The 17,188-nt window shown below is 39.2% G+C and overlaps 1 protein-coding gene across 1 annotated transcript in view; it reads right to left on the reverse strand.

Annotated features, from left to right (window-relative positions):
• Nucleotides 1–3,525: 3,525 nt before the first annotated feature.
• TES (testin LIM domain protein) overlaps nt 3,526–17,188 on the reverse strand; it is a 30,537-nt gene continuing 16,874 nt past the window's right edge. Inside the window, exons 3-7 of the mRNA XM_075717929.1 lie at nt 12,679–12,931; nt 11,217–11,549; nt 6,599–6,814; nt 5,873–6,031; nt 3,526–4,674 (exon numbers count right to left, since the gene is read on the reverse strand). Coding sequence (XP_075574044.1) covers nt 4,483–4,674; nt 5,873–6,031; nt 6,599–6,814; nt 11,217–11,549; nt 12,679–12,931 — 1,153 coding nt within the window. The 3' untranslated portion in view covers nt 3,526–4,482. The remainder of the gene's footprint in view (nt 4,675–5,872; nt 6,032–6,598; nt 6,815–11,216; nt 11,550–12,678; nt 12,932–17,188) is intronic.

Here is a 17,188-nt window from a genome sequence, read left to right on the forward strand (position 1 = left end):
GTGAGTAAAAACAGACTCAGAAGGTCCTGGGCTATCGGCTTTTTTGGCCTCAGCGCTTAGAAGCAGTAGGGTAATAAATGCAATATGTGAAAGTGAATGATCAATTACACCGTTTGTAAGCATGGAGAGTCTCCAGCTTTATACCATTAGCAAGCAGCTATATGCAAGTCTGAAAATCACTGCACCTAGCTCTGTGTGATCTTACTCACTGCTGTCTGCTAATGACACAGCAATGCAATCTTAATAGTGTAAGAGAATTTCAGCTAACATTCAAAACCAGGAACCATCATCTGTGTTCCATAACACTCAGTACCTAGGATTCTGCAGAAGGGGAAGTTGCTGTATGGGTTTTGCTCATGAGCATGTAATTTTAGGAGACAGAAACGTTAGATTTCCAGAAGTTAAGCATACATATAAAAAGCTGCTTAAAGCATGTTTTCCTTTTCTTTCTAGCATATGTATAACTGTAACGAGTTTGAGATGCAATCCTAATCTCAAGAAAAGTTACAGGTTATTCCTACTATGTATAAATATCTGTTCCTAATTCAAATATGCATTTATTTAGCTTTGTTCCTTTGAATGTAGTGTCATGGTTTTGACAAAGCCTTGGCCACTCTGGACTTTACAGATCTTCAGGATAACAATTCCTTAAATAAAAGGCAATATATGACTATATAATGGTAGTAGCAGTCTCATAAAGTCCAAATCTAACTGCATCTGTATGCTAAGGTGTCTTCCAAAATACCATCCTGTATAGCACTGACTCGGCTTTGACTTTGCCTCATCCCAGAAGAAGGAAATGGTTTGCCTGGAGTTCACATAAAATGTATTTTTGTAGCAGTGAGCCATAAGCAATAAGGAAAAAATCTTATTTGTACCAAAAGAGCTACAATGGCATTACCACTTTTTCTTCATTCACACTGTAAAGACTCCATTTAATGCACTAATATTTGGAATGACATACAGCAGTAAATTTCAGTATATAAACTGGTTAAAAAAATTAAAACATAAGTGTGCTAAAGAGCCCTTCATGTGCATAGAAATCCGCATCTCCTGAAAAGCAGTGGGAGTTATGCATGCTCAGAGCACCACAGAACCTCCTTTGCTCTCAGGGCACCAAAGATGCTATGTTGTGATGCTTGTGGTGCTCGTGAAGGCTCCTGGGCTCTGTGGCCAACCGGCAGGTAACACCTAGATGCTCCAACAAAGGTTACAAACAGGCTAAGTGAAGCAGGACTTAACAATAACCTCAATGGCATTTCACCTTGCATGCCATTTTTGGCCACTAAGCAAATTTCAAAATTTCAGGATTAGAAGCATAAATAGACAGAAAGCTGGTGATTTTAGGGGTTCTTTGAAAAGGCTGACTGCTACTGCTATACAAAAATGAACAACCAAGTTCCCAGGTGTCCCAATTAGGGATGGTCTCTCTGGTGCCCTCTGCACCATCATGTCACTCTGGCAGTAGCATGATAAATAGAGCTGGCTACATGGCTCTTCAACCTGTTTCTTGCAGCCAATTAACTATTTCTGAAGAGTATGTTGGTATAATGAGTGTTTATAAGGCTTAAGGGTAGAACTTCTAACTTTCATACTTTGAGTTCAAAATTCATCTGCAAAGTATGTACTTCCAGATTCTATTCTTAGCTTACAAAGATAAATAGATCCAAAGGGACCTCCATGATAAAATAGCCAAAAAACACAAGAGAAAAAAAACCCCAACACTTAACTGCTAATATTTTTATTATGGCAGTGACAGAATGAAATCTCCTTAATGCTTGTATTCAAGCTCCAGTATGTTGACATATCTTTCAGCTAACACTAAAAGCATTATCTTCAGGAACATAAATTCCTTCCTAGCTCATTAAAAGAACTGTTTAGCATTCCTAATCATCTCCTGATCTATTGTGTAATCACACAGCAGTATCTTTGTCTCCCCTCTGTATCATCCACACACTATGCTTGACCTTCCTATGACATGATCCTTTCCCATTACTGCATGGACAAAGATTAAACTTTGGCTACCCCATAGCAGAAACACCTAGATGCATCAGGTTCCAGGGAAGAGAGCCAGGAGGGAACAAGCAGGCAAGGGAAGGTTAAGCTGCTTAAGGAGAGAGCTAGCTAAAGACAGCAAGCCAGTGTGCTTCAGAAGAGGCATGGAAAAAGCCAGTCCCAGAAGATGATGGACTATTGAGATATTTGGCTTGACATGAATTTCCTTAGCAATTCTGTCTTCATGGAATGAAGAATTCCTGAGGTAGCGCCTGCTCATCCTTTTAAATGAAGGTTACACAATAATAATTTAATAAACAAAACTGCACAGAACAAAATTTAAAGGAAAAAAATAAGACCGCCATCAGTGCAAGCAGTCACATTAAAGGAGAAACAGAGCTGTTACATGGGGTACCAAGAGAAGGGCAGGGAAAGTTGCACAACAGCTTTTCACAAAGAGTTTTTTTATAAAGATCAGCTGCATCTTCTAGAACAGATGTTAGCGAGTGGGTGAGGACAGATGCACTCAAGACAAGTAAAACCCAGACACTATTAAGCCATCCTTATAGATAATCATTAAATAAGACCTTATCCCACCCCCCAAATGTCATTCTCACAGCATGTCCTGCTACAGATTAAGGAACACTTAAATGGAAAAATGGAAATGTCTTCTTTTACTGAGGCATCCTGGTTGTCCTTTTTAAAACTGCAAATCTGGCAAGAATACAGCCCCACTGGTATGAGCTTAAAGATGTATACTTTTTTCATACATCTCAAGGATCCCTGAAAAAGCTGTACAGGCTTCCAGAACACAGGCTTAAAGTTTACATCTCAACTTAGACAACATACAAAGTATGTATCTCACACCAGTGTCTTATTTTTGCAGTAGTCCAGGGATCACAACACAGTTCATTATCTCAGCACATAAGCTCACCTGTGTAAATTCAAAATTTCCCATGCTATGTCTTAAGAATATAACTAAGGCCACAGTTTATGTCAACAAAAAGTAAATTCACACTAAGCTTTGAAGTTGTGTATTTGTTGAAACAAGACCCATTGTTTTGCACCTATAAGCACATCAACAACATTACACAAGACAGTAAGCACTTTACAGTAATACAGGCCATAAGTGTTTTTTGAAGTAATGTCAAAGCTAAAGAGGAGTATGGAAATATTTCCCCTCCTCTTTGCACCCCTGCCCCCCCCCCCCCCAAGGGTATTCAACAAGAACAGAATTAGTAGACAACACAAATTTTTATTTGTAAGTGTTGCAATACAGCCACCATAAAACTTAAGAGCTGAACATAAGACTTGCATAGATTTTTTTTTTTAAGGCCAAAGACTCTCCATTCACCATTTGGCACAAAGACAGCTAACAAGTTTCACTGTAGATCTGTAATTCTTAAGAAAAAGAAAGAGAACCACACATTTGGTTTATCTTGTAAGCAAAGCTAATACACAGCTGTGATTTCCGCCCCCCCCCCCATGAAATACTGGAAGTCTTCTGGGAAAGACCCCTTTGTGCTTTGGTTAAGAACTTACAAATCAAAAGCCTAAGTATGATCCTTTTGCAGAATTACATTCTTGGAAATGCATACGGTATTGTGTGCCACATCCCTCTGACAAAAGGCACAATTTATGAAAAGAACATTCATGAACAAACAGTAGCCAGTTCTGAAAGGATAAGAGTGACACCCACTAAATGTTGGCGGATTTTTTTTTTTTTAATCTGGGCAAGACTTCCTCTTATATTCTCTCCCCCCACGCCCCAAATGAATCTGTAAAGTAACTCAACACTCATAAAATGAAAACTTTTCCAGGCATGAACAGTTGTAAGAAAGAGAAACATGAGCCACCACAGTTTTCTACTGGTGCAGAGTTACTTTATAAACTAGATCTGAGAGTAGTCACCATCCCTCAAGAACCCACATGTCAACAACAAGCAAATGATTACAGGTAATATTTTTTTCTAAACTTCATTCTCCCTGCATACTTGAGGTCTAGTGAACAAAGCTGTATGTGGCAGTAAAGCTGATCATTTTGTCTAAAGTGCTTGATGAAAGCAGAGAAACTATAAAAAATGATAAATTAGTGAAACCAGAAGTGGAAGAGTTACATTTATGATACAAAACAAGAAAAATTGGAGCATTTTCACATTTTCTTCTTCCATTTGACAAGATACAGCAAAAAGATCCTTCACAGTGAAGAGCTCCCTTGAAGTATATGTAGTTCATAACACGTTTTCTTACATTTCTGGGATATGAAGTCATTTGACATTAGACCCAGGAACAATATTCCAAAAAAGAAAGTATTATTACAGCTAAGAAATGAAGATTACATAGCAAGTTTTAGTCATTAAAAAAAATCTTTGGGAAAATGCTATTTAATACTTTCAATAACTTTAAATGCCCCAATACTATATATTCTACAGTAGAAATGCAAGAGCCTTTGGAACGCACCAATGCTTGGTTCTGTGCACGTCTTCTCCTAAGACATCATCTTTTTCTTACATTCCACTGAGCAAAAGACCATCCCTTCCACCGGCATGAACTTCTGGCCAATTAGACACTTGCTGCAACAGGAACACAAGAAGCATTCCTGTGTAGCATGCCAGTTGAAGTTGTTGTATGTCACACGCTGAACTTCTGGATCTATAGCATTATGACAGCCTTGGCAGATCTGTTTAGAAACAAAATGACACTTAAATGAAGCATACACATCCTGTCTAAGTCCAACAGAAGCTGGAATTCTTAAGTGTTTTTTGAGAAGACAGACAGGTGTTAGAAGAAGCCTTTGAAATAAGTCTCCAGCTTTTCATTTTCCTTTATTTTTAAAGCAGAGTTTCTGATTGAAATGCAGCTGAGGACACAAAACAAAATAATAAAATGCACACAAGGAGTTAGTTGCTGCTGGGACTAAACTTGGACAGTTATGATGGTTAGGATTTCCCAATGCCCAAATAATAATAAAAACTTGTTATGCCAAACAGCATGGATCTTCATACATTAACCCACACATTTGAAGAGATTAGTTACAAATCTTCCTGTACGTTGGCAGCTGTAAAAGCAATGCCAAAGAATTAGATTACTAGAAAATCTTGGATATAATTAATCTTAAAATCTCATTGTCAAAAATTATAATTTCAATCTCAATATTTTAAGAGAAAAAAAAAAAAAACCTCTCCAAAAGATAATTCCTCAAATGTACCTCAGAAGATTATTAACTGCCAGCTAGAGATAATAGTTTTTCCCTCCATTAACTATATAAACAGTCTAGATGCACATTAGACTGAACTTCCAACTAATAGCTAGTTAATTGGTGGATATGAATGACATCTCGTCATATCAGATTAGAGTTCCTAGCATAACTAGGAATTGAGAACTACCATCCTTTCCCAAACTTCTAGCTTTATCCCATCAGTCATTCTCCTTTATAACTCATGTGGTTAGAAATACAAAGAAACAAAGTACCTAGATTGCAGTTGGCAATACAGGCTTTTAGGAGACCAGCTGAAGTTGAATCCCACTGTCCACCATGAACTATGATTGACACAAACTAAACGTTTAGCAGCATTACTCATCTTCACCTACTTTACCTCTCCTGTTACAAAATCCTGCTTCACCACTGGTAAAGTTAAAGGTGTTTTCAGAACAGCCTCCCCCCTGCCCATGGCTTTTTTCAAGTTTATGAGCTGACAAAATACTTGGCTGCTTTTAAGGTTTTTTTCAAAGGGGAAAAAGATGATTGACTTGAGCCTAAACTTGCATTCAATTTATACTCTTCAGATACTCCCACACTGGGAGAAAGTAAGAGTTTCAAGCTCTATAGATGTACATTCCCTTCCTTCACAGCACCAACACATGTGGAAGGATCTTACCGCAGCATGGTTCTTCACGTAGCAGGGTTTGCAGACCGGCTTGTCATTCACCATTACATAGATCTCCCCAGCCAAAACGCAATCACAGTCAAAACAGCAGAAGTGTTTCAGATGCCAGTTTTGACCTTCTGCTTGAGTATATTCATTGCTGAATATTAGCTATGAGGAAGATACAAACAAATATTAATATATGCATTTGAATAGTATTTCTTTTAATAAAGCTAGCCTTAGGATGTTTCATAATTTCAAGGTACCCCTGGTGATTCCACTGTTTCAAATGATTTCAACAACAAAAATAAATGTGTCCACTTGTTTGACTGTTTTCCAAAAGCCTCCATTTCATTTATCAAAAGCCAATAGCTGCCAAAGACACCAGGCAGGCTGTTCTCTGTATGCTGCACAAGATGTAATTTAGTAAGGTGCTCCCCCTAGTGCCCTTCATGAGGAGACAACTGCATAATTGGAACTCCATAGAAGAATTTGCGCTCACATATTACATCCTGTGTCCCTACAGACCACACAAAGTCTCCATCAAATGCAAAGCAAAACTATGGATCTTCCTGAACGTGGAGTGTCCATATGAGTTTCAGTTCCTTGCAACTACAGTCAGCTAAAACTGGTGAAGACACATCATCTCCCTGCACTGAAATATTTTACTAAAAATCATATTCACTTCTCAGGGGAGCAAACTTGCGTGCTAAAACAAAAGACGAGGATATTTCCTACCTCATCACATCCAGCACAGCGGGGTTTTTCGCTATCACAATAATGTCTTCCACAGTACAGGTTACCATTCTTCCAGAAATAGATCATGTCTACTAGAAGTTCACTGCAGGTGCAACAGACAAAACAAGCTGGGTGCCACAATTTGTCGTATCCAGCTCGTTCTGCATAGACAGCTGGGTCACCTTCTTTCATGTTCAGTTTGCAGCGATAGCAGGACTGGAAAGAAGTTATTACCAAGTTAAATAAATCTTCAAAGAGGTGCATTTATAACAATTACATATTACTGACATATTTAATAAATACCACCTTCCCAGACTGAAATTAGAACATTAGTTTACTCCCATGATCAAATAGTACTTTGACATCATGCCACAATACAGGTTTAACTAAGCAATTCAGGATGATGTACATTCTACTGATATAGCACTAGTGCTACTTAAATGGATTACTGTATTTTCCCATATTCACATTCTTGCAACTACAGTCCAGTTCTTAAAAAAACCACAAGAACACACAATTAAAATACATGTTACGTTCTATGAGCCTTACGTACTGAAGAATAAAGAGAGAATAATAAGAAGCCTCCAAAGCTAACTGACTAGAACACACGACAAGAAAATGGCTGTGCTTATAGGTCATGAGAAGATCAAGCCATATCTGCATCACTAGTGAGAAAAAAAAATTGTGACTATTTCAAACTCATTCTGTTTAAAGCTGCTAGTCATTCATGGCTGTTGCCCAATAGTTTGTGATTAATGATCTTAGGATGGGGAGAGTGATTGTGGAAAAGGGACTACAAAGTTTATGAACACAGCTACACTACAAATAGTTCCACAATGTTCATAGTCAGTCTTCTGCCCTATACCTGCCTACAGAGAGGGTTTTGTCATCAAGTCAAAAAATGCAGGTGGTTTATGTTACTGAAACAAAAATTTTAATCTACAGTTTAATCACCAGTTTGGCATTTCCTGCACTCCAGTTGGTCTGTGAGCTGAACATCCTGGGAAGCTTTCTTTCTATGATTCACATCACTATAAGCCCAGCCACAAATGGCCTCAGTTTTCAATTGTGTGTGTGTATATATATATCTATCTATTAAAAAAAAAAAAAGTGTCTTGCTGTAAGGCATATTGATTAGATCCCCACACTTGTTTCCAACAAGCAATTTCAAAATACACATAGAAAGACATCAAAAAGGGAGGAATAACAGCTTGGAACAGAATGAAAGGGGAACTCATGAAAGAGGAAGTATAAATATATTATGTATATAAAGCTTTTTGACTCTTCTTCCTACTTTAGACCTCATACTCCAAAAGGAGTCAATTGGAAGGTTTAGTAGTTGTATGGACCCAGATCAGGGCAAGACAGTTTACCTACTGTTTGCAACACCCTCAGCCTAGGTGATTAAAAGGTGCATAAAGATATTTGCTGCTTTACAAGATGAAAATATGTCAAATATCCATTTTTCTGTTATTCAGCTTTTAGTCATGATAAATAGATTTTTTTAACAGAGGCAATTAGTATATTTATATTAATAGTGGAAACCTGTTTTTTTTTTTTAAATGTTTAAAAGAATTGCAATCCATTCCTATAATAAAAATTATTTTTTCAAGAGATTCTATTTACCACAGCTACCGCAACACATGCTTTCAGACTCAGTCTGAAAGACAACATACAAGAAAATTTGGAGAACAAAGATGCAGCATTAATGGAGATAAGGTGTAGACAAGGATGACAATTCTTCTGCAAGATATGTAAGAGCTCTTCTCTGTATTGTTTTATTTTGAACTGTCAAAAAAAGAAGTTGAGATAATGCTACAGCATATAGCTGAGACTAAGTCACATGACAGAAATCAGACAAAAAAATACTTAAAAATAATATATCTAAACCCTGATTATTTAGCCCAGGGTAAACTCAGTACCTAACAATAGGTAAGCAGCTCAAACATTCACTTATAGTGTAAAACACTTCTAAGCCTCCTAAGCACTGAGCACAATGATGAGATATGCTTGGCCTAAAGAGTAGGAAGTATACTCAGGTGTCTGAGTAAAGAAAACTTTGGAAGTGATAAATAGGTGTAACAAAAAAACCGAAGCACCTTTTGATACAATTACTCAAGAGGACAGAGTGCCTCTTGCCCTTGAGTTAACATAGTTCAAGCCAGCTGGCCAGTGGGGTACAATGCAAGGTGTGTGTTTCTGCAGGTCTTTGAGGAGGTAAGTGAAGAATTGCTGTAGTGAAACTAAAGTAACCCAGTGGGAGAGGCTGGGTTACACAAAGTGACAGCAACCTAATCAAGTCACAATAAAATAACTTCTTAGTATCTTAGAATCTCCATGACAAGATAATGGCAAAAATAACCGAATAACTAATTTTAGAAAGTAGCTACAGTTGACCAAATGGCACAGCATATCACTGATTAAGGTAAGCAGGCATGTTCAAAGCTAAAACTTAAGTGTTAATTTTATATTCCATATTGTATTGAGTTTGCATGGCAAGGTTTGGTAGCGGGGAGGCTACAAGGGTGGCTTCTGTGAGACCCTGCTAGAAGCTTCCCCTGTGTCCGATAGAGCCAATGCCAGCTGGCTCCAAGACAGATCTGCTGCTGGCCAAGGCCAAGCCCATCAGTGACGGTGGTAGTGCCTCTGTGATAACATATTTAAGAAAGGGTGGGGGGAAACCTGAACAACTGCAGTCAGAGAGAGAGGAGTGAGAATATGTGAGCAAAACAACTCTGCAGACACAAGGTCAGTGAAGAAGGAGGGGCAGGAGGTGCTCCAGGCACCGCAGCAGAGATTCCCCTGCAGCCCGTGGTGAGGACCATGGTGAGGCAGCTGTGCCCCTGCAGCCCATGGGGGTTAGCGGTGGAGCAGATATCCACCTGCAGCCCGGGGAGGACCCCACGCCGGAGCAGGGGGATGTGCCCAAAGCAGGTTGTGCCCCCCTGGGAAGCCAGCGCTGGAGCAGGCTCCTGGCAGGACCTGTGGACCCATGGAGAGAGAGGAGCCCACTCTGGAGCAGGTTTGCTGGCAGGACTTGTGACCCCGTGGGGGACCCACGCTGGAGCAGTCTGCTCCTGAAGGACTGCACCCCGTGGAAGGGACCCACGCTGGAGCAGTTCATGAAGAACTGCAGCCTGTGGGAAAGACTCATGCTAGAGAAGTTGGTGGAGGACTGTCTCCCATGGGAGGGACCCCACACTGGAGCAGGGGAAGAGTGTGAGGAGTCCTCCCCTGAGGAGGAAGGAGCGGCAGAGACAACATGTGATGAACTGACCGCAACCCCCATTCTCCATCCCCCTGTGTCACTCAGGGGGAGGAGGAAAAGTAAAATCAGGAGTGAAGTAGAGCCCAGGAAGAAGGGAGGGGTGGGGGGAAGTTGTTTTAAGATTTGGTTTTTATTTCTCATTACCCTACTCTGATTTGATTGGCAATAAATTGAACCGATTTCTCCAAGTCAATTCTATATTGCCTGTGACTGTAATTGGTGAGTGATCTCCCCTCGTCCTTGACTCACAAGCCTTTCATTATGTTTTCTCTCCCTGTCCAGCTGAGGAGGGGAGCAATTGAGCAGCTCTGGTGGGCACCTGGCATCCAGCATATGAATTACACCAGAAGTAATATACTGTGTCAGTTTAACACACACCAACAAAACCACACCAAAAGCAGCACACAACACCCCCCAGTAACACTGAAAGCCATATTCTACAGCTGTATTAATGAACAAACTTTTATCTCCATCTAGAACTTGTATATTAATTTTCTGTATGTAACCTGGAAACAATTTTTGTGATTCATACATAATAGCAACATTTCTAGAAATCAAATTACAGGAGCTTTTGCCACTCTGAAGTGAAGGTCTACCTTCACTAAACTAATTTGATGTTACTTCAGTAATCCCACCCCTATTTTCTATTCATAATTGGTAGCAGAGACATGCACAGCAGAAGTTAGCAAGTTATGTCAGAAATACTTTAAGGCCATAGTTTTAGAAATATCAATGAAAACTGGGTAATTTTACATACCTTATTTTTTGCTGAGCTATTACAAGGCAGAAATCAAATGCCAAAGAAAACAGATCAAAAAAAATAGATCTGAATATGAAGAGAAGGCTAGTCAAAAAAGCCATTATACAGCTTGGCTTGTTGGACGTGGGAGGGCGAGGTGTTACTTTATTATTTCTTAGTTTCATTTAATTGTAAACACAATTTGTCAAGTGGGTAATTTTGGTGCTCTTCCAAGAGGAGAAAACAGGCTTCTAAAATTAAACTAAACTCTTCAAGAGGAGAAAAATGTAGCAATTAGTCCATGAGTCTACACAAGTTTCTTGATTATTATTCTGTAAAAGCCACCCTGCTATGGTATATCTCCAAGCTAACATGCTTTTGCAACAAGGATGCAAAGGTCACTTAGGAAGTTATTCATTGCAATGCACTAAATATGGTCAAAAACCAGGGTTCTGTGCAGACATTCAGTTTTCCAGCTCCCCTTCTTTCTTTCTCTCCCCCGATTTTCACTATTCCAAATTAACAAACAAGTTAATTGGATTAAAACAACCAAAGAGAGCACTCAGATAGTAATATACCTTCTTGTTTTATCTTTCCTTTCTTATACTTACATACTGAGATGCCTTCTGATCTGGGGACTTGTTCTCCATCGCTCCTACAGCGGCTGAAGTGCCTCTGTCACCATTGTTCACATTTTTCTCAGTAGCTCTCGTTTCCACCTCACCAGGGAGCTTGACATCTCCTACACCAAGCGCCTCATTTTTGTACTTCTTCACAAACTGTTCCATCTGCTTAACTTCATTGGGGGAGAGCTCGTGGCATTTTGAAGGATCCTGATCGTGAGCAGGCAGCTGCTTAGCCAACTGCTTCTTCCTGTACTGCGCGCCTTCCGATCCAGCAACAGGCTGCTTCTCCTTGGGTAGCATCTGCATATACTGTCTAGCCTGAACCAGGAGGAATTAGATATCAGATACCACTTCAACTACAGACCCATCCTTTTAAGCAAACACGTGACTAAAATCATCTCTGCTGTTGTTAGCGACAGTCAAGTTTGTCAAAAATAAGGTTCTTTCCATAAACATTAAGCTCCCAAAACACAGTAGATGGAAATAAAATACAGCAGATGCATTAATTGGCTTCTTCCCAGAGTAAGAGACAGGCTTTCTTTTAAGCCTTTTACAGAACAGAGTTATTACTTCTCAGAGTAAACAATAATTAACATTTACACAGCACCTTGTCTCTTCAAAGCTATCTAAAACTACTGATCATCAGTATAGCCGTAAAAAGTAGAAGCTGAAATAGTTTGTCTGGTGCACAGAGCCCATTGCAGGAATAATTCTAACTAAATAAAGAAAAAAGCTCTAGTTTTAATAAAGCAAGAACAAGCCTAAAAATCAAAGTGGTAACTGAATGTTAAGTAACAGTCGATTTAGATACACAAGGTTTGATTAATTCACTGAAAAAGGATATTTTGAGAGGTAGGTCAGAGATAACACGATTCCGGCACGGATCACACATGCTGCAGTACAGTAAATTAGCAATCAGAGTTTGAAGAGTGAAGCAAAACGCTCAGAGGGCTATCTACCATCTCATCTACTTCAGCTGACAACATACTGGAAGAGAGTTGCTCTTTTAGATGTCAACACTGACTTTGTTCTTACCATATACAGTAAAAGCTATATGCAAGACTGAGTGTTCCCCTTAACTTTAAACAATGAGATTTTTTTTCTTTTAAGCCCACACTCCATGCAAATTTTTCAAGTGTACTAAAAAAGGCAGGTTGCAGAAATGGGACTCCACGGACTTAGCAGATAACACTTAATCCTGTCTGTTAAAAAACACCTCATCTTCCCAGTTCTCAAGAAGTTCCATAGACAAGCATTCATACCTGCAAGATGACACAGGCACGACTCATTAAACAGGCACCATCTTTTCAGTTTTGAGGAGGAAGAAAAGAAGAGGTGTACACATACAATGACTACAAGAGGCAAATTTATCCTTCCGGTAAGCTCTACTACTCTATTTCCCATAAAGTCTTGCCTTGAACATGAAGAAAAAGTGGGCTGGACTTACAAGTGTCTGATTCTGAACTGGAGGAGCCCACTCATAAGTCACAGTATTGATGGATATGTTCTTCTTGGCTGGCACTGGATTAGTCAGTATCATTACATTGCGTTTATACATGGGAATGCCATCATTCTTCAGCTTTGCAATAAGGGTTGTGTATTTTGTATCTTCAAAGAGTTTCCCCACTTTCCGATCTTCCTCATTGCTTGTGAGGACATCATGTTCTTCCTGGCCACATTTGCAGTTGCGGCATATTTTTCTGAAATTTATGGAAACAGTAACAAAGTTAGTCTCAGCTGTAAACGACACCTTCCACCTGCTGCATGCATAGTAACAACATCACTGGGAACCCAAACCTTGTTTTCGGTGCTTTGACTGGGGAATATACAAGTTATTCTGCAATATGTCAAACACCTCTTGAGGATATTCTTTATTTCTTCTGTTGTATTATTTACATTCTTTGTTCACAGAGATTATGATCAGATAGATAGCGGTCAAATACACTAATGCATTTTGAATATGATTCTATATCATTCTTTCAGTTACATCTCAGTACTGATCACACACATGTCCATTATCACCCACCTACCAGATTTATTATGGGTAGTCACCCATAAGTTAACATAAACGCATCAACGTGATCCCCCCAGCAGTCATTTATCTGGGCTTTTAGTTTTTCAGGTTCTCTTTATACACTCAAAGTTACACACACTATACTATTTTCTTCATATGTATTTCACTGTATGCATATTTGGTTATCACTGGGTTGCTATCAAGTGGAAACAAGTATTTCCTTGAAAGGAAAAAAAATGCATACAGCCATGTATACTGTGCAATTGCACTGAGTTCTGTTGAAAGTTGAGCATTTATAAGAGAAGATGAAAGAAAAGCAAAAGGCTTATATGGGCAAAGCCTTTCAAACTGCTCTGAACCAAGTCAGAGGTGCTCTGGCACATGCTGTACAAAAAATTTTCACAGATAACATCCTTAAAAGGTAGAAGGCTTTACTTAGATATAAATTGTATTCTTTCATATACAACACATTTGAACTCCCTTGATTAAAGGATATTAGATAGCAATTTATTACCTTAAGCATAATTAAACAATTCACACATAATAAACAGAACCTTGGATTAGCAAGCTGGTTTACTATTTATTGATGGCTTCCCCAGAGCTTCAGTTCAAAGCAGTCAGCCACAGTATATGGAAATTAGTGAAGTTGGATGTTAACTGAAGATTCTTATTGTAGCCTAAGAAAATACATCAACCTTCAAACTGCAGCGATCCAGAAGAGGAATGAGTAGTATTTTAGCCCATTTTTTATTCTTCTCACAGTGAATAGCATAAAACTCCTACCTATAAAATGCTTCTCAACCCTGCTTGCCAAAACCCATGGAATTTAACATTGTTCTGCATCTTGCTTTCTAAAGTCTTGAAGGCAAGATACATACCTTATCTTAAGGCATCTAACAGGCATGTGACAAGAACACGCCCCGAGTACAGCAGGCCCACTAGGCGATGGAAGAGGAAGGAAGAAGGAGGACCTGCATGTAACTGGTCACATGAAGCAATGCACAGCCAGCCCTGAAGATATGTACTACATGTGTAGACCCATTTATGATGTGGGGTACTATCATTTCAGTGTGGGATGGATGCCACCCTGGTCATATGATTATACAGCAACCATAAGTCATGGTAACCGAAGTTATGAAGCAGACTCCAAATAAAAATAGCTAACGCTGCAATAGAAATAAGGCACTCCACTCTAAAAGCAACTAGTGAAATAGCGTGCTAAGCAGAACAGACTCTGCTTTGCAACACAAAAACCCTACAGATATCAATAATTAAAGTGAAAGAATAGGCAGCCTGATGGCTTGTATGATTTCCAGCTCATTTCCACAACAGGAAAGATGCAAAGAATATCAGTCAATACTTATCTGGACACTTAGTAAAAAACTAAGCACTTTGCAATCTCCCAGCGTACCAAAATATTCAAGCATGAACTAGTATTGCCCATTAAGCCCAAACGCTGTACTGTGCATCTTGAGCACTCTGAACATAAAATTGTGTAAGATGCTCAGCAACAGCCTACACAAGTCCTTTACCTAGCTGATACTTAAGTGACTATTTAATATACTAATAAAGCAATTTATATTCAGTTTTCTCATATTTTAAGATATAAGCATATGTACACCTTGTTACCAACTCTCAATCATGTCTTTTTTTGATATCTAATACTAGGTGACAGTATCAGACCTTACTTTTTGCAGGTTTAGTTCATTATTACATCAATGACTAAGGGCAGCTATATGCCTCACAGCACACATAACTAATTCAAGTAGTTAGTCTATTTGAACAATAGTTTATCAGATATTTTCTTCACTTTTTCAACTTGGCAATAGTAAGCCCCAGTTTTAGTCTTGCCTCTTGACAGGATGTGATTTAATAATGTTGGTGAACAGAGACATTCTTAAGTAACCTGCACAGACTCATGCAAATAAAGTCTAGTCTTGATGTCCAGAACCAAGTATTGGTGAGCAATTTTCTGTTGTCTGGATAAATAGATGAACAGATACTTGCAAAGAAGTGAAAGCATACAACTTGTCTTCAGGTCCTTCCTGGGTCCCACTGTGAAAACTGGCATAAAACTACCTGTGCTTTATACTTCCATTGAAAAGAATGAGATACTCACTAACCTCCCGCCACTCTGGACTTACTGAAATTAAGAATTTGACTGTGTACATTTCAGTCTAATGTTATCTCCTTGTTCTTTCAAGATTACATGAATGACTCTTTGCCTACATGCAGTCTGCAAGAAGCTGTTACAGGGGCTATGTTACAAAATTACAATTGTGGTGGCCCTGGCATTAGAGCTTGTGGAAAATTAAGTCTCCAAATGCAGGAGAAAACAATCCAGAAAGAATGTGGAGAATGCAGAGTCACAAATGATGTCAACATATCTCAGTAAGTCACAGGAAAATCCCTGAGGCTGTTGCCATTTCCGCTGCTCCTCGGGGCTCCCCTGGAACTCAGCCACATGAAGATGTCTGTACACTGCTAACAGCCAGAAAAAAGTTGTTCCTCTTCTAATTTATAATCTCTTTTCTTGAATAATTTCCAGTCCTAAAAGATATCCAATTGATATTTACACACATAACTGTTCCTGCAGAGTACAATTTAGTTTTCAATTTACAGTTTATAATTTAGTCATACCTTCTTCCACTAAGTAGCACATCAGAGTCCTGCTCATTGGTTACTGCTCCTTCTGCAGAAGGCATATGGCCAATTATTTCTACTAAGAAAAGATCCGCTGGTCATTTCTTTGGCTCTAGTACAGCTATCTTACTGAAGTGACCCTGTCCCATTACCTCAAACTTACACTTCACAAGTCTGTCTGATAAGTGATGCTTAATTTTTACTTTTGGTGTTAAAACAAACACCTCACATGAGCTAGGAAAACCAGTTGCTACTATATACATGTGTGTATATAAGTCTCTGTATACGTATAGACTTAGATTTATCTGGTTTGGCTCCATCTAGAAGACAGGAAGCGAGAATTTCTTGTTCTCTCCATCTGCATTGTCAAAAAGATTTTCCTTTCACTTGAGGATATTCAGCAAGATCCCTGCTGAAGGAGGTATTAGACACTCCTGCTTATGTGTTCACAGCTCTCAGGACGTCAACACAGGAGAGAAGTGCTCCTCCAGTCAATTCTCAGCAGTTTGGGAAATTTTTCTCATTCAAAACATGGAAGATAGGGAGGAAGATTCAAAATTTGTGGAATTAGAAGTTGCATATCACTGTAAAAGACAGATTTAGTAGATTGTGTCTTCCTTCCAGGTCTTGTGTGGGTAGAAAGAGGAAGAAGGAACGTAAGCAGAGTCCATCCTCTTTCCCAGGCTGGCAAATTCCCATGTCCTGGATTTCTACTGACAGCAAGGATCAAAGACTTACAGTTCTTTCTCCAAAACCAAATGTCATCAATCCTCCTACTTTTCTATGTTTTGGTGTATGGAGAGGAAGAATAATTCAGACAATGACTCTTCCTACACTGGCTTTGCCATGGTTCCTAATGACAGGAGGAGGCAGCTGCAAGCACAGATGAGCCCTCAACAAATATCTGGCAAGTCCTGAGCCTTGTGTCCTCCACACAGAAGACTAACCTCTTCCCATGATTCCTTCTGTTACATTTTCTTGCTATTATTGCAGCTATAGTAATTGCAAATGCTTTGAACTGTGCCTCAGTACTTGCCTGACAGCCTTAGTACCAGAAAATGTTAAAAGCCAACTTAAAGCTCTCTCTGCCTTCCAGGGATTGTATCTGTGCAAAGAAGCCAGATGCTGAAAATAGTCGTTCCCAAGCTTAAGATTCTTGTCTCCAAAAGCTTTTTAATATCTTGATAATTGTCTCTGGTGCGGTTTGCCAATACGGGAAGTATATATATGATGAAGATAAATCAGAACCTTCCCTCCTGCTTTTAGCAACTTCTGACTCTTGTTCCACACCTCCCTCTAG

The sequence above is a fragment of the Pelecanus crispus genome, chromosome 1 (genome assembly GCF_030463565.1).
Source record: "Pelecanus crispus isolate bPelCri1 chromosome 1, bPelCri1.pri, whole genome shotgun sequence".
In the NCBI taxonomy this organism is placed as follows: Eukaryota; Metazoa; Chordata; class Aves; order Pelecaniformes; family Pelecanidae; genus Pelecanus; species Pelecanus crispus.